Below are 18,754 nucleotides of genomic sequence, written 5' to 3'. Positions count from 1 at the left end.
GTAGAGGGTCGTCCCAGCAGCATCAGAGAGCTGTGGGTTCGACCGGAGCAGTAGGCTGGAGGTAGACCGTATAGGAGGTGGTGGGATGGCCGTTAGGCTATCCGTCTTTGTAGAAATTTCCTATAGTCTCGCCGAGAGCCTCGACGAGTCGAGGTACTCGACGACACTTAAGTCATCAGAATTGCCTAATTGATTTGAGTACGTGCGCTATAAAAAGAAAGTCGCTCAGAATATCGAACAGAACGCAACATCGTTACTAAAAAAAAAAGACCAACCAAGAAAAAAAGAACCGTATGTCCTACATTAACGTGATTTTTTAATATGAAATTAAAGGAGAAGTTGGCGCCTTTATCGACGCCGGCTGCTTCTCTTCACTCCTCTTTCTCTTCTAAAGTAAAAGCAACAAGAACACTGGAGTCGGCTAAACATCACGAACAATTTTCGAAGGTCTGCACCCGAGCAATGGAAGACAGCTATAACCGAACAAAATGGCACTGTGAGTTACACACAGGACCGCAGACAAGTGAAAGTGCACAAAATAGTCTAGAAACACGCACATACATCGAGAGTTTTGCGGACGTACCTGCACATAACAGATGTGACTCCTTCGCGCGCATGTATGTGCGCGTGCATACGCGTGTGTGCAAACAGCCTTATTGAAACTCGCGTGTGCTCGAGGGAAATTCTGTCTCATCGCAGCGATAAATGGCAGCGGGATGTTAGCTAATAACGGCTTCACTTTACTAATTGAAAATACATTCCCATTAGGACCACGTGGTACCAATTGAGGAATTGACGCCAGCTGGCAGTAATAAAGTCAATACATTTAGCAGAAAACACGTGCTTAGTGCCAGTTCCGAGCAGTACGTCCTCAAAATCTGGGGCGAAATGCACTGATGTTCACGTTAACACTGATCATCACTAGGGGGGGGAACTGCTGTGCTGTTAAGTGGAGTGTGTGACATCTCGGATAAATGTCCACCTCCCGGTTTCGTGACGTGAAGCTCATTGTCGCTTTGCATCGCGTGACTGAGCAGATACAGCAGTGAAAGGGGAAGTAAAAAAAAAAAAAGAACGAAAAAGAAAACGAAGACAAGCGGTGCTTTTTCGCAAATGTTTGCGGAACAGGCTCGCGGCCCGAGAACAATTGTACGTGAGCGTCCGCGTTTTCGTTCTCGCGAGCTCTTCACGTGTGCAGCACGGAACACGCCCCTTTGTACAGGTGCCACCGTGCGCGTTATCGTTATCATGCTGATATGCTTGAAGTGCGCAAAATTAATGCCGACAAATGGCGTACGCCTACGTCACCTCTGATATGCTGGGCAGCGCGACGCCGTCTATATATGGAAATGCTCGCGACTTTCCACGTGCACGAGCACCACGCTTCTGGCCTTTGGCGCGGAACCGATTTCGTTGCAGTCTCGCGCTACAAGTGCTTCCATGCATCGTTGCCTTCATTTTATGGATATATGCGACCGTGTACAGTTGGCCCCCCTCGTGCGATTCCCACACACTCTTATATTCTACCGTTTTCTGCTTTTGTTATTTAATCTTATCGCGCTGTCTATCGTTAGGGTGTCATTGTTGTAGAAATTCACGTGGGCGTTGCACGTAACGGTTGTTTGCTTTAAGCAGCTGTCAGACCTTAGATATTGGCCTTAGATGAATAACCACGCACAACTGAGAAAGCGAGCTCTACTAGTGCATTTGCGGGCGGAACACGCGAGGATATATTTCGGGAGAATGAAAAGCGATAGAGGCAGATCGGGAAGAGGAGGATGGTATAGGAAGTAAGGGGTTATCGTGGCCTTTATATAGTCGCGAAAAAAAAAAAAGCGAATCGAGCCCGATAAGACCACGAGGCTTATATCTATAGGTATTCTTCGCAGGTTTATTACTGTCCCGAAGAAATGCTACCCAGAAACAGCTAAATAACTCGATGCAACACGCCTTACGTTATAAGACAAAGCAAGCGAGATGTTTGTCAAAACAGGTATATTTTCTTTGCCGGTGTGCATGTGACCGATGAAGTGCCCCTCTTCCTTGGAAAAGAGACCAAGAGATTCCCGAGGGAAGTGAAAATGGTTTTTTTTTTTTTCTTAATAAAGAAAATAGGAAATTACGAGTGCGCGAGTAAATGAAGTAATGATATTTACAGATCAGGCCTTTCTATATCATGAAGTGAACCTTGGCTAAAGCTTTCTGAGAAGGCCAGTTTCTGGGAAGTGCGTGAATAATGAATCCAACGCACGCCACTGCTTTGAAGGGAACGGCATGTATGACCCTAACCTGCCACGTAACGTTAATAAAGCGTGACAAATCGTGTTCACTTCGTTTAGAACACAATGGTGTTCAGACAATATCTCTCGCCGTGGTGCGCGGGACATATTCAGCTAATGTGTGTTCCGAGTCGATGTTACAATGTCTCTGACTGACGAGCAAGTAGCAGCGGCGTATTACACTTCGCTCGACTTATCTTACTCCGAGTTCCGATTAAGCTTGTATTGTTCATTGCAGAAGCATCGGGGTCCGTAAAAACATGTTTCTCTGAAATTTATGTAATGAAGTCTATACCTATTTCACGCAATTTTTTTCCTTGTGATGAAGACTCCGTTTAGAACACGCTGTGGAGATAATAATAATAATAATAATAATAATAATAATAATAATAATAATAATAATAATAATAATAATAATAATAATAATAATAATAATAACCTTTATTCATAAAAACAAGTGGTACAAAGTGCCAAGGCATTAGGAAAGAACCACCACTATCACCAGCAGTAGCCTCTTTTGATGTCCACTACCGGACGAAGGCCTCACTAGGCGATCTCCAATTAACCCTGTCTTTCTCTAGTTGCTTACAACCTGCGCCTGCTAGTTTCCTAATTTCATTACCTAACCTAATTTTCTGCCTTCTTCGACTGCGCTTCCCTTTCCTTGGCACCCAGTGTGCAGCTCTGTAGTGGTCCGCCGGTTATCTGCCCTACGCATCAGATGGCCTGCCCAGCTCCATTTTTTTCCTCTTAATGTCAGTTAGAATATCGGCTATCACCGTTCGCTATCACCGCCATCCGTATGTAAATTCTGTACATACGGACGCGTTAATGAAAGGGAGTGGCACCATTTGCATGCTACGCGTACCTGACGCCGCGCGTCACTTATGCGTGTGCGTCGCACGTGCTATTATTTGTCAATTATGGAAGGATACATTACCTTGTATGATTTCATGAAGATATGTGCAAATAGATAAGACAAATGTGTTAATGCTGACTTCGCTAACAGCAAGAGAGACGTATAAGGGAATACGCGCTATAAAACGCTGTCTGTAAAGATAGCAGGAATTGCGAACGTGCATAATACCTGCCTTGTAAACAGAGCATGTGGCTTTAAGCGTGCATGTGCGGTATTTCGTAACAGCCTGCTCGTGAGCACGTCGTCCTGAATTCTTCTGCACGATGCGGATCATAAAATTTTCTGACCGACATCACGTACAGTTGCGCGTGTAGTGCTAGTGCATTACAGCTCCTATATACCTTTGTGTTTCTAAGCGACAGGAATGAGGGGACACCGTGGTGTTCAGTTTTTACTCCCATAACAATCGTGTAGATAACGGCGTCATAATTTACTGCGTGTCTCTAATTTTCGTGTTCGCCTTTCCCGCTCTGTGAATGTCTCCGTCGGGTTCGCTTCTCCGCAAGCCGACCGTCTAGCAGCGCGTGGAGCGGGAGAAAAAGAGACGCCAGGCAAACGCAAATGCCAAAACGTGTAGTTTGCGGTAAGAAAAGTAAGACGAGAGAGAGGGAGAGAGAAATAGGAAGGAAAGGCAGGGTAGTTAACGAGACTTCGACCAGTTTGCTACCCTACACGTGGGTAGAAGGAGCAAGAGAGAGAGAGAGACTAGCCTAGATCATTCACACGGACTAAGCGAAGGCGCGGCGAACAAGTCTGTCGCCTTCATGTACTGTGTGTGACTTCGTGTTGCTTTCTAGTCTGATGAACTGTGAGGCCAGGCTACCAAGAAAAGTAAGTTCAAAGGTTATCCTTTAGAATCCCGAGAGCGCAAGAGCACTTGTTTTACTGCACAAACCTGCAGAACGTAGACGTAGTCGTCGTCTGTCCAATTTTTTACTGCCCGTAAATCAACCGCAGTTGCCCCTTTCCGCCATCGTGACGCGGCCGTTAGTTTTTCTTCTTTATGTGGTTCTCTGAAAGCTTCCCGTCCACTCAGTTCTCACCGCGGCGTCACAGTCTTAATGACGTCAGAGCGTTAATCACAGGGGGGGCATTCCCGCCGCGGTCAGTCGGAAACAAAGGAAGCCATTCCGGTTCGCTAAAAGGCGAAATCAAGAGAAACAGGAAAAAAGGCCCAAAAAGGGGCGGCGCGCGCGCGCGCGTTAGGCGACAAGTAGGCGCTTGCCAGCCGCGTGAGCCCGACAACAACAGCCGTCATCTAAAGAAAATATGGAGAAATTACCTTTCAGTCACGAGGTTGCTCAGCGAGATGCCTTAATAATTGCGGGAAGCGTGGCGCGCCCACCGTCGCGAACGACTATGCTGTAGGAATGGAAAGTTCCGCAGGCTGCGTGCTGACCGCGCTGTACACGCATCTTGTAAAAAAAAAAAAAAATCCACAGCGCGAAAGTACGATGACGAAGGTACGCCGTTATGGTATTTGCGAATAAACGCCCCGTATACGCCACCTGCTACGTATGCGTAGTTGTTTGAGGATAAGCAACGTAAGCTAGTACATTTCTCTCTCTACGTTTATTTCTGCAGTGAGGAAACGACGTTAATTCTAGATACGAAGAGTGACAAAATGTATAAACCACGAACCCTAAGAGACCGGTTTGCACGTCCGTGTGTGTAAAAGGATTCCTTGCACAATACTGTCGCAGAACAAAACAAAATCATAGAGAGTTATGGAGTTTGACGTCACGAAACGACATGCGGGCTGTGAGAGCTAGATAGACAAAAGGGGAAGAGGCGGGGGGCTCTGCTCACCGCGAAGCTTGACGAAAATCGGCGTGCAGTGAACCCCCTCCCACATGAACTTTCTTTAATAAGTCAAAATAAATTTTGCATAAGACCCGATCACATAACGTCGACTCAGAGATATACTTAAAGCACACCGACCCCTTAATGGTTTAGCGGATTGCATTCAACGAATTCTTTTGTTTACCCTATTTTCTTCGATTTAGCCCTCGAGTACGTGCTACGGCGGGGGGGGGGGGGACGTGCGGACCATTTCTTGACCAATCACCTACATTGAGTATGGGCCACTGTGACACAGGAGGTACATAATCCCTAAATGAAGCCAGACATGTATCGTAAGCCCATAAGCCTCTCATTATCACTCTTCCCTCAGCAAGCATATCACACATCGCGTCCGTCCTCGTGGAATCGCTGCGTATGAAACAGACACCTTCATCCGCCTGATTCGGTGTTCGCAATTCGGCATAGCTTGTGAGTGGCCCTAGCGCGTAAACATAAATACTGCATAAGATTAAAGTTGCGTCTTTTGTGGGGGAACATAAACATTGCATGAGATTGCACGTTGCATATCGTACGATGTGAATGTAAACACAATCGTACGCATCATCGTTGGTTGTATAACCATTAATTAACCGCTCCACTAAAGCTTCGCGTCACGCAGATCCCAGCATGTAACCTCCCTGCCTTTCCCATCCCCTTTATCACTCTGTGCGCTGGATCTGCAAAAAAAGAAAAAAAAATCTTTGTTTCTTTTTTAATGTCGATGTTCCCATAACCTTTTGACCTCGAATGTGCATGATCAATACTCTGGCTTGCGTCGAAATCATTTCGCTTTTCCGACAGCAGAGGGCGCGGTTTCGGCAATTAGAAGGTTGGTGGAAGCAAAATAGGGAAACGACAAACTACGGATACGTAGAAAAACAAAGTTCCCAGTAGGGGTTCAGAAAGTTTGGTTATGGGAATTCAACGTGGGTTTTGCCCCCTTTTCTTTGTTTTCTTTTTTAACATAGGTAGGACATTAAGAAATATAATAACAAGAGCTTGGTGGCGCAACCCACCGCCCCGTTTCAAAGGGGACGCTCATAGGATCCATCCATCCATCCATCTATCCATCCATCCGCTGCTGTGCTCGGAACTGCCAAGTGCGCAATCTCGCGGCGTCGGCGGAATGGCGGGTGGTCTGCGGGCGAAAGAAAGAAAGAAAGAAAGAAAGAGAGGAAGAAAGAAAGAAAGAAGGAAAGAAAGAAAGAAAGAAAAGAAAGAAAGAGAAATACCAAAGGGAACTTCTAGAGACGTTTCTTTTCCGCCTAGGTGGCACGGCCGTGGTGGTGGCAGCGCGGCGAGCCCTTTCACTGCGGGAGCACTATACTTAACGTTATACTGCACCACCTTCGCGCATCCTCTCGAATCGCTTCTCTCTCTCGCTGGCGTCGTCGCTGTCTCTCTGGGAAGCGCCGGCCTTTAATGGGTAGAATGCGACTACCAGCTGTGGAGGGGGGCGCGGTGGCAGGGGCGGGGGTGTCCGTAACACGCCCTAATAATGCCCGCCCGCGGCACAGCGGCTAGGGAAGGTCGCCCCCTGTGATCAAAGCCTGTGTTGCACGCTGCTGGAGGCGGCGAGAAACGCCCATGCGGGCAGAGAAAGAAGCAATTCTGGTGGTGAAAAATTGCCGAGGGCAGGTTATTTTTTTTTTTTTTTTTTTTTTTTTTGCGAAATGCAGGCGTGCGCTGGGCGTCCGATACTGTGGCGACAGTGAAGTCTAGCTCGTTTGATCTCGTTCTAAAAGAACACTTTAGGAGCGATACTAGATCACTATAGTATGGTAAAGTATATCCGTTGAAAGCCACATTTTCACTCGTTTAGCGTGGAAAGGCTTATCATTGTTGGAGAAAACGAGCGCGTGACTTTATTTTACTATAATTCTTTTCTTTTATTTCGCTTCCAAACTTCAGCGCCGGTGCGTCAGTGTGATGTCACGGAGTTCAAAATGTATCTCATTGAGACCGTTTTGGCGAAAGTAACGTTTTCGAAACTTGACAAGTTGGGTCCTTGGCTCCCTTACAATTCAACGTCGCCTTTGCTCGGCTGCTATTAGCAATTAAGTCAGGTAGAGCTCGTGCGAGAACTTTAGGGCGTCATCGACACGCTTCTGCTGCCTTTTCTGGTTTACCATGCCTCCTCTCACGGTAACAATGGCGGTTTTCACATTGTATAGAGGAATAACTTATACTGATACCGTATCGTTTCAATACTTGCAGGCAACGCACGTTGGTGCCTCAAGCCGAAGTTTCTTTGCAGGGCGCGCACTCGCGCGTGCCCGCGCAAATGTGACGTCACGCTCAGTTGAATGTGTCCCGTAAAATTGAATAGACTGTGCACTAAGCGAATTCCATGCACAGTGCAGATCTATATACTGGCACCCAGGTTGCGCAGAAAGAAAGAACGAAATAAAAAGTTAACCATTGTCAGGATCGCGTTCAATTGCCGAGACACTCGCTACTGCGTTCCGTTGCGTTTCGCTGCTTCGAGCTTGCACTGACAGCAGTGAAGGCCACTTCCCCCGACCTTTCCGGATATGGATTTTTCCATTAGCGGCTCATTATGGGTATTACCTCAGCAGCAATGGTAGAAGTAGCTTCAATTAGGGTGCCCTGTCGCCCCCCCCCCCTTTGTAATTCGAGGACAGGAACAAAAGAGAGGTTAGCAGTGGGACACTGAAAATGCGAAAAGAAAGTGGTGCGGTGTCGCAGGTGGCCGTATTCTCCGGCGTAGACAAAACACGGATTTGTGTCCATCGCGTGGCGTAAGTGATGAACTGCCGCCTGCCTCCCACAGAATGTCGCGCCCTATAGCGCCCAGTAATCTGCGAAGTCTCTCTACTCTGCGGCCATCTTTCCTTTCCCCTTCGACGTTGCTATTCTTATCCGCAAAAGCCACCATATGGTGCATCTTCCAACAGTCCGCGCTTGACTCACTCTTGACTGTTCAGCCGTCATTAGAGCCGCAGTCATAGCCACACTCATATAGCCGCAGGCCCGACGCAGGCTCCGTCTGTCTCTCCCGCCGCGTCATCTGCATAAAAGAAGCGCGAGGCGTGGGGAAGAGCAGCGCACGCTCTAATGGACCTCGCCGTGGGGCGAGGCCCTGCGCCTCTCCAAGGTCTCGAGAAGTCTCGCGGTCACGGTTATACCTTCTCGCGAGCCGCTCCGGTGACTGCAGCAGTGAGGAGCATTAGCGTACACGGGCGTCTGTACGCGATAGGCGGAAAGAACAAGCAGGGAAGTCACGTTCCCGGCGCGCGGCGTATACATAACGGCTCTCGAGGGCCGTGCCACGACTCGGGGACGATGATTGCGTAAAACGGGAAATCGCCTTTTACGGTCAACGCGCGTACGCGCTGGGAATCGCCTGGAGAGTCCGTTTAGTTTCACCGGCGTCGTAGTACGCGGTGCGTTCTTTTTATCGTTATCTTGTTTTATAAAGCAAGCTGCACTTAGATTAATATAGAGTGGCTAAGAGACCTCAAGGTAAAATAAATTCAGGAAGCATTCCGTAAACAATAGAGAAATGGAAGAAACACGTCAGTATTCTTGCTCCTTGGAGAAATTGCATAGCTCTGATCGATGAAGAGGCGGTGGAAAAAAATGAGGAACTTGAAGAAATAGTAGTAGAAGAAAGTTACACATACGCCTCTTCGCAAACTTCCAACTTGCGATAATAGCGTTGTTGACCTTAGCGTACACGTAAAGCAGTCCTAACGTGCACTTTTATTCGGGCCAGCGTTTCGGCAAGTACGCTTAATTATCGCCAGCTTCGATGCGTCACTTCAGCCCAAGTATAAGTGCCGTGGCCGCAGGGGCGCTGAAGCTGACTCATTTTCCATTCGCCGCACGAAGTCATCGCTTCTTTGTAAGTAAACGCTAACTATAAGCTGAGTGAACGTTAATGGACGCGCACACCAGTTTCGGTAAATATGACGTGCCCTTTTGGGTGAGTTACATTTCCCACTTAAAAAAAAAATGAAAGTTTCCGGAGAGAGAGACAGAGAGAGCGTATGACTTTGACAGCAGCTGGAAGCTTTGAATGGCTTCTCCGTTTGACAATGGAGGCACATGGCTAACAGGAGCTCTGCACCATTTTCGCTTGCTATGCGGACATTTTCATTTCGTTCTACCGGCAGTGTAATATCGCGACCGCCTTCTGACGCCCTGTCTAATATGAAGCGGACTTCCTGTACGTTCAGACAAACAGCAATGTCAGGGGAGCATTCCCTTTTTCATCTACGTTTAACGCGACGAGAACATTTTCACATTAGGGACTATTCCTGCGCTTTGCTGTGAACCGAACTGCTTCAACATGAGCAGAGACTTATCATCTATGCTTGTCACAGCTCACGCGCTGTCCCTGCATTGCGTTTGATTTGAGTATATTTGCAACGTCATCATGTCTGTAGTCGGTATCGTATGTAGTGTGTTTCATTGTTTTTAAGCAATGGTGAAAGATTTCGAATATTTTTATTTCTTATTAGATTCCTTAGTGTTTTTGTCTTTTTTTGGAGTGGGGGGGGGGGGGTCTTTCTTCTTTATCTGCGCTTTCAGGACCGCAGAATCTTTAGTAGCCAAACTTCACATACTGTCGGAGTTAACAAAGAGAGAGAGAGAGAGAGAAGAAATGTGTCCTTATTCAAGCCACTTGATCTCGGCGCCTTGTGAGACAGTGCATTTGGCTGCCTGCGCTTCAAATGTCGAGAAAATTTTGCTTCTTTATTTCTAAAATGAATGATTACTTAGCTTTATCAGCAAATTACACCTTCATAGCAAAGCGACCACCCTCAGTACCGTGAGAAAATACTTCGTAAGCCAGAAAAGATGCAAGAACAAAAGACGGGCGGTGATGCCACTGCGGAGTTCCCGCACCAACCAGCTCCTCGTGACGCTATGAAGTTTGAGGCCAGTTAACTGTCTTTCTCAAAAAAAAAAAAAAAGAGAGAGAGAGAGAGAGAGAGAGAGAAGCAAGACTACAGCATGCATTCTAAAGGAAGGATAGACCCCAGCTAGCAAGTTCCGGCTTTTCCTACGTCAGATGGGCCCAAATACGAGGAAACATTTCGAAATCCGCGACGTCACTCTGACGTACTGCCGCTAGAATTGCGACATGAAATTCTAAAGACGCTATGAAGAAAGAAGGTAACGGTAAACCATTCCCCGTCAAATGAATAAAAAAGGTGATTTGAAGAAATACTGTACCAGTCTAAGTTGATATAGTGTTGCTCTCTTTATCACCCCTTGAAGGCACTTAGAGTAAAGAAAAGGGCCAGAAGATAAGAACGACATGGAGAAAAGACGGATGCGCTGACTCCGAAAAAAATGAGTCGCAGCGCCGATCAGGAAATCCCATCGAGCACACGCATGTTTCGTCACTTTGTGCGCCCCGTCCTCCCTCGCGTGCTCTCTCGCATGCTCGAGGGCCAACTCAGCACGTGCCTCTGTCTGTCCGCCCTTGGATCACTTCGGCTACGCGGAACGTACTACGTGTGCCCGTCGGCGTCATATATTGTAGGTGTCACCAACGAGACAAAGAAAGAAAAAAAAAAGACGAGAAGTTAAAACGAACAAAAGCCTTCTTACTTTTCCTCGCCCTTAATTTTTCTTTTGTTTTTCTTTCTTTTTTTTTCTGGGCAGCGAGGCCCGAAGCACCGCAGTATCTGTGGGAAATGAACCGATAGAGAATCGGTGCCTCCCTTGGCACCACGCCCGGACTACGCGCAGAGCTTATGGATCGCGTCTCGTCTTTCGCCCACCGCACTTCTCCGCTTTGATTTGCGTGTCTCGTCTTCGTCTTCTTTTTTTTTTTTCGTATAACCTTATGCGCCATTCTTTGAATAAGAAACGAGTGCAATATCGGGTCTAACACTATAGTACGGTGACCAGATAAAGCCCCCTTCCCCTCCCCCTTTTTTTTCTTTATTCTCCTGTTCTGGGTTCCCGGCGACTTATGCTCGGACGAGGGCGCGACCGGGCTTAGCAGGGTGGACGCTGTACCCTTTACACGCTCCAACCATCTACAGAAAAAAAAAGCTTCTTCTCTATTCATTTCCTTTGGTTTAGTTTAGTTTCGTTTTCGGCGAATGAGTCCAATGTCTAATGGCAGCAAACCCGAGGTCATGGTTACGCCTTAACTAAACGTGTGCGTTGAAAGGGAAACTTGGCGTACAGCTAAGTGGAGCAAGAAGCTATAAAAGATTCCAGCCCGCCGCTGTGGCCCACTGTCTGTGCCGTTCGATGGGTGGGGCGAAATGCAAAAGCTCCCGCGTACTTCGATTCAGGTGGCCGCCAAAGTACCCCAGGCGGTCGAAGTGAATGCGGAGTTAATCCTACCACGACGTGCCTCGTAATCAAATCGTTGTTTATTTGGCCCGTAAAAAAAGTCCCATAATACGGATTGTACAAAATATTTCTTCGAAAGACAATTTCGTAGGCGAAGAAAAAGAAAAACTTCGCTCTATGGTGCTATTAATCTGGACATCGCCAAATTCCACCACGTCGTCCAATTCAGCCACGCATGGCGCTTTAAGCCATTCAGAGAGGCAGCCCCCCGTAAAGCCAATCGGAGCTCACAAGATGGCTAATTTGTCAATATGGGCGGTATCTTACAGCCTACATTAGAACCCCTCTTCCCGGCATCAAGCGCAGCGCCACAGCTTCAATCAGTTGCGGCAAGATGACGATTAATGGTAGTTGGTCGATGAACATGCTTATCGGTGCTCTGTACAGGAAAATCAGCTTGAATGAGCTAACTCGCCCGATTAGTTAAATGCGCCTCATGACGTGAAAATTGCGCTACACGCCCTGCGATGGAGGTGACACTGCGCGTCAGCTTGTCGTGCACCCTGACGTCGGCTTGTACTGAACACGTGGTGGAAGCCTCGAAATTCGGACGCCGGTCCGGTTTTCGGCTCCGTCTGGATCGACGTGGAGATCGCAGCCCTTAAAGGTCGCCGCAATTAACAGACATCGCCACACGCCTCACTCGCTCTTTCGATGGACGATGCATTTGAGTGATGCCTCTCCCTCGAGCGGTCACTACGGATTTCCTTGAACCATATCGAACTCAGTAGCTATAATTCGTAGATTTATATATGTGCCTTAAGGTAATTAATTCAAAAGTCAGTTGGTCTGGTTACGTTAATTATTAAATTAAGTATTTTGATTTTCCGTAGAAGTAACGATCGTGTAATTTAACTCAAGGGTTAGAATTGTGCTATCTGTTTGGTGGGAAAAAAAAACACCTGGTGTATACCAACAGTTTACGGTGGTAGGCTTCCTAGCCCGTATTGTAATTCATTTATCTGGAAAAGAAAGTGGGTCGGTTATTACTCAGAGAGGCCAAGCAGCCATCTCTCGAATCTAGAGCCGAAACCTTAGCGCTGGCTCACGAGTGTGATGTAACAGGTTTCAATGTTTTTTTTTTTTTCATATTAGACGCCGTTTGGCGTTCTGGCGCAGGAAGCGTTGTCTAAACTTGCCACGTTCAGTCCTTAGTTCCTTTAGGATGCGGTGTAATTTCAAATTTAACGATGAACAGTTATATAATACGGATTGGCATTGCCACAATCCATCACGTCACGGCGAGCGGGTACTGTAAGGTGGAATCGCTAGCCGTGTTAGCATTAGTCATAATATATATATATATATATATATATATATATATATATATATATATATATATATATATATATATATATATATATATCGTCCTGGTGGACCTCGTTGCTTCTTTCACTGAAACAAATTACCACGTGATCGTTGTTCCGCAAGTCTTTCTATCGTAGGAAGCATCACAGCGCAATTATAGCTCTTTTTTTTTTCTTCATTGACACGATTTAATAGTAATGAGAGGTTGGCGCCTTTAGGTGGCACCGAATACTCCTCGTCACTTGGCAAACAAGAACGGAGTCGCGAAATGTGGCGAGAAACACTGAATGAATTGAGACAGCAAGAACACGAGGTCCCGCACGTGAGATACCGCTCGAACGAAGTACGGAAACAGTTCTGGAGACGGGCGCTCGCTCAGAGCATGTTATTGGGCGAGTTGTTCAAACACATGTCAAACTGCGGTTTTGCGTAGCGCACTTCTTCTTTCTTTTATATATCTGTCTGTACAGTTTTCACACTGTCTTCCTTTTTCTCACTCATTCCTTTATTTATGAGCTTTTTTGTTCTTTTACCTGTTCTGTTATACATGGTTTCCACATAAATACATGGTTTCCACATAAATAAATAAATAAATAAATAAATAAATAAATAAATAAATAAATAAATAAGAATAGTAATGAATGACATTATGAATGACAACGAAGTTAATCACAATCAACATAACAATGCTGCAATCCAGACTTTCCCCGATATATCTAACGAATGTCTACTCCACTTAGTAGCCTTGATTCGTTGGTTCAAAAGTGACACGAAAAGTCCATACGCACAGCTCAGTTTTGGTGCAGTCCACAGCAAGAGCGCAGTGCGCCAATTCATACATAAAGGCAGGACCACTTATCGAAAACACTGGTCTAACACCGTCTTAATTAACAAGCAGTATATTAAGTTCATCTTTTGTTGCAGGTGCCTCGCAGATCACAGTCCGCGAGTAGCTTTTTAGTTTTAGTTTAAGGGCGGCTTGTCTGGTTCTTCTAATGTCATTTCGTTAATTTCTTCACTGAATATACGAGGTGCTTCGTGTTCTAAGTCCTACATGTTCTATATGCGCATTAAATTGCCGTTATTTCGCCGCCGATTTGACTTTCTTTCGCGTGACAGTCTACAGCGATATAGGGCGCAAGCGGGAAAAGTTCGCCCCGAAACATTTGTTACGAATGTCGATCGCGAGACGCAAAAGCCCTCAAGCGGAGTTCACTTCGCTGACACTTGTGTCACTTTCGGTGTCGCCCGGAAAATGCTACTGCGCGCACCCACGTAGGCCTCGTGTGGTCACGTGAGATGCGACACATTCCCTGACGCAATGCAGGATCGTGACGGCAGACTAATTGCTCGTTATACCAAGAAAATATTAAGTTTTCTTTGCAAATGAATGTCGGAAGAGAAGCCAGTCACTCAATCAGTATAGGACTTATTTATTTACAATATATTCGAGGTCAGATGGCATTGCATAGGGGAGTAACTACTTAAGTATTTTTGAAACATTACACTAGAATTGTGAAACAAGGTGTCGAAATAGGTTAATCATAATTGTTCTAGAAAACACAGTCGGCAAGCGTAAGGAGAATAGCGTTAGACAAGCTCGATCATCCACACAACTTTTAACGATTTAAGAAAGACACATTCGTACTGGTTTAAAAGAAAATAGTCTCCTTATCATACAAGTACGTTCAAAAATGCGTCGGGATTTCCAATAGTGGCCGCTGAGGCGGAAAGTGACTCCGTTTGTCGGACGAATATACGTGGCGGATGCGAACGGGCTAAAACAAAATCATCCTCCAATGTGCCACCGACTTTATGAACTTGATCAAGTCTCCGTCACTGCGTGTAAAAAAAAAAAAAAAACTGCTTGCACAGGTTATGGGGATTATCTCAAGCCTGTTCTAACCGTCACGCTAACCTAACGACGTTTCCGAATAATAAGGTGCGCTCGCATTACTACATGCAACGGACTCTGACGTGTCGAATCATTGAGCGGAACGCGAGATCATTTTAGTACGTACGCCTTCTTATCCGACTTTCTAGTTCTAGTTTCAGACTCCTTGTGTAGTAAAGTTTGCGCAGCTGTAGGGATAAAGGACATCAACGCGCTTTTAAATGTCCTCAAAACGATGGAAAGTTGGGCGATTTAGTAAGGACTCGTGACTCGAAAGATCGGGCGTTTGAAAAATAAGCGAAATGCAGTTGGTGTTCGTATCCGCGGCGATTGAGTCGTCTTTTTTTTTTTTTTTGTCCCTTTTTCGTTCCCGTTGCGTACGCGTGTTTTCTACGCACAACCTTTCGAAGCCGGGCCATGGTTAACGGGGAGCCCTGCACGGTAATCTAATTTCTCTTACTACAAGTTTAAAACGTGCGGAAGGAATGTCGTTGATCGTCGGCTCTGCCTTCAGTCGAGCCTCCTGCCACTATACTACACTCTACGTCACGCTTAATACCGTCCTGAGTTAGTTTGCACCATGTAAGCGTAACACCATAAATTCCTTGCGCGTAGGTCCCACCAAATGAGGGCAAGACATTGGCGAAAAGATGTTCCACTTCGTGAATCTTACATGAAACGAGTTTAAAGAGCCCAGTCGCGCCGGAAGCTGGGCCTATAAAGAAGCGTAGGGCCGTGAAAAACTACGACTACAAACCGATGGCTGGCCTATCGTGTTATAAGCCTATTGTAGCCCAGGTGCACGTCTTGTGCCTTTCTGACGCTTTCTGCGCGCAGAGTAGCTTGTATATAGGCCGGCATACGTACACGCCAGCAGTGTCATTTCGCTATAGATCTAGCTCTCTGTCTTTCTGTTTTTGGAAGGCAAGATCTGATCAGAATTATCATCGATATGTCCAGGTACGCAGTTTGCGAACTTTCATATAATCTCATTTCAAAGACAACCAAGGCTTCGCAAGAGCAGTGCGTTGCGTAATAACTCTTAGCGCTAGATCAAAAAGTTAATTGTAACCTTAGCGCATCAGAAACGCGAGATAAGTGAATGTGTGCCACACTGTAAGACGAGAACTTACCAGCCTCGCAAATGCATGAGCGTTCTTTTTTTAAATATATATTTTATGTTTATATTCGATGCATCGACTTGATGGCGTTTTTCTGACAAGGTTAAACGAGGTTGGGGGTTCGATAGCCAACTGCTGCGGCCGCACTATCAAGGAGGTGAAATGCGACAATGCCCCTGCACGCCCGTGCACGGTGTACTCTAAAGTCAACTCAATTCAACTCAACTCTAACTTATTTTCTAGTACGATGTCCTGTTATATAATATAGCCCAGATGTAGCCTTGTGGTGCAGAACCCGCTCACAATCATTAGAGAGTTTTAGAATAGAGGCCCCAAACGTTTCGGGGCCCCAAAGAAATAGCGTCGAAGCCACTGCGCATGCGCGAGACGCAAACCGCGTTTGGGTTTTGCGTCGGGCACGCTATTTCGCCGATTTAGCGGAACCCTTAAAAGCTGCCCCAAAAGCTTTGCGTCAACAAACATGGCGGTACGCATAGAAGCGACGGCTCTAACCTAGCACCAAACTGGGCTCGATTCGTGGTAAAGCGTGAAGTTCGTAAGCTAGGAGAAGTGACTGCGGTTATCGCTCTCTCTCAACTCACGCGTGTAATGAAGATTGATTCATTAGACGCCGATGATTCCGAGTTCGATTGTCTATTTCATGCCTCGTAAGCCTAACACGGCTTAACTTGAATGGTGAAAGCACGTGAAGTTGGTTACTCATAACTAAGCGTAACAAATTGCTTGCCGCTAATAGAATAACCTCAAAATTGTAATTAAACACGAAAACACGAATTTATTTTCTGATCATAAAATGGCCGATTTTATTTAATTATTAATAATAGCTTTTCTTTGACGCCGCAGTGGCGCTGCAAACTCGACGCTATCCACAAAAGCAAAGCCCTATTCCAAAGCTCTCCAATCCTGCGTACCCCAACGCTGACACCCGCAAAGCTCTTTGGGGCCCCTGTTCTAGAGCTCTCTATTTTCGTTTTATTAAACGGGCGTATGCAAACTTTAAAGAAAGGGTAAGCTCTTCTGCCTCTGTTTCGTGCAATTTGCCTGCTTCACGTTGGACACAGCGCTCCGAAGGGTCCGTTCTCCAAAAGGCAGGAGTTAAAACTAACATCGGTATCTATAGCGTCAGTACTGGATGACTCTATGCACTCTGATACTGCGCTTTCTTAACGCTATTCATACTGGAATAGCGCTCAAGGAGCGCTGAAACCTCGTGACGCCTACGCAGAGCACTGCAGCTTTGTGTTCGCAGGTCGCAGAGATTGCATAGCGTTTCAAATAGCCTTTCTTTGCATAGCCTTTCTCTTTTTCTCTCTATCTCTGTCCTATTTTAATGAAAGGTGAAGCGCGCTTCTCATGCGAGTTTAATCCAACATTATGGCATCACGTTATAAAGTAGAAAGTCTTAATTAATAACGTATTACTATAATGTTGGGTTAGAGGCCTTACATGTCTCATCGGTCAGTCGACCGATGACCCATGACCATTGGTATTAATGAAGGCGAAGCTAATTAACATAGAGTTAATTAAGGCACTCGAACACACGACCTCGTGTGGGAGGCGAACCCTCGACCTTTGAAATTAAGAGGGATGGCTAAGCGAAGTACACTACGCGAATTAAGAGGATGAGTGAGCGAATTAAGTGGATTAATACGCGAATTAAGGGGATTAGTAAGCGAATTTAGAAGGATGACTAAGCGAACTAGACTAAGTGAATTAAGGGGCATGTGCACGTCATGTGTCCGTCTTTAATGCATCGGGCACTTGGGCTTTCTCGTTCAAGTCGTCTGAGGGATGACATAAGAGACCCTGTGATTTTTTTATCCGCGCCACACCTCTACAAGTTATACCGAATCGCGAAATACGAGCCTCCTCGCTGTTTTCATATCAGCAAAGAACGAACGAACCCTATTCTTGAACCCTTAACGGACGCACAAAAACAAAAGCCGGCTTGTTCCGCACTCCTGTAAACATCGCGGCGAAACAAAACAAAAAAAAAAAACGAGAGGTAATGATTCTTCCAATGCACGCGTACTACGCGTAGCATGATATCGCCGACCAGATCATCCCATCCACACCCTCCCACCGTCTTCACCCCCGAGTCGGTTGCCGCGTATAAACAAGGTCCGTATTGTCCCGCGCAGCCAACCAGCCAGCCGGCGGCGCAACACAAGGCGTATTCGATCAAACACGACCTGTCGCGAATGACCTATTGTGTCCTCCGGCGAAGGTGGCTCGCCTCGCCTCGCGCTGTTGCGTTTTGTCGCGGCCTTTTCTTCAGCGCCGCGCGTGCCTTTGCTAGTTGCGTGCAGCAAAGCTCTCTGCCCTCTCGCACCGAGGCCGCAGCGGCATCTGCTGTGCTCGCGTCGCAAGCGCATCTCGGCGCCACGAAGGAGGGCCTGCTCAGTTCAGTCTGATATGCGCGTGCTTCTTGCGTACCCGTGAGCGGTCGAGCGATATGTTCAGGTACCGTTCCGGAAGCTTTGTATATGTGTGTGTATCGTTAATTTTTCGCAGCGATTGTTTACTCGCCGGCGATGCCGACGAAATTTGCGCACTTTGCAACAGCTGCACATGACGTATATAAGTAGCACTCTTCTCTGTTTATTTTTTAACGTATAAAGTGACATACAGGTGTCTTGAGAAAGCAGACATAGCGCATCGCTGAATGAAGCGTAAAACATGAGCGTAGGCGGATGTCCGCATAGAACAAGTCCCGTCTGGTACATTCGCTAGTTTCCTGTTCCTTTCTTTTTATCTTTCTTTCTTTTCTTTTAGTCCTGCGTAAAGCGTCGTTTGTTTTTTTTTTCTTTCCTCCAGCATACTGAGACAGTGAGTAAGGGAAACAAACGCTTAGAAATATAGTCAATCCTCTTTCGTGCTGTTAGTGCATGACAGATCGCATAAAGATAAAGCAGGGATTCTAGGTCTAGACACAGTCGGGTTGACTAGGAAATCTCCCGAACCGAATTAGTGATCGAGCTGTGTGCTTCGTTAACCTTCCTGCCAACAAAATCAACTTCATACG

The 18,754-nt window shown here is 46.3% G+C and overlaps 1 protein-coding gene across 11 annotated transcripts in view; it reads left to right on the top strand.

The window, feature by feature from the left end:
• The window catches only part of fray (oxidative stress responsive kinase frayed), a 247,480-nt gene that overhangs the window by 163,649 nt on the left and 65,077 nt on the right, over positions 1 to 18,754 (top strand). The window contains exon 1 of one of the 11 annotated variants that reach the window (XM_075682300.1): positions 18,039 to 18,192. The exons of the other annotated variants lie outside the window; for them this stretch is intronic. Within the exon in view, the coding sequence (XP_075538415.1) occupies positions 18,185 to 18,192 (8 nt within the window). The 5' untranslated portion in view covers positions 18,039 to 18,184. Of the gene's footprint in view, positions 1 to 18,038; positions 18,193 to 18,754 lie in introns of those variants that run through there. 11 annotated transcript variants of the gene reach the window in all.

Source organism: Dermacentor variabilis, chromosome 2, assembly GCF_050947875.1.
Source record: "Dermacentor variabilis isolate Ectoservices chromosome 2, ASM5094787v1, whole genome shotgun sequence".
Classification (NCBI taxonomy): domain Eukaryota; kingdom Metazoa; phylum Arthropoda; class Arachnida; order Ixodida; family Ixodidae; genus Dermacentor; species Dermacentor variabilis.
This window is presented reverse-complemented; position numbering and strand designations above follow the sequence as displayed.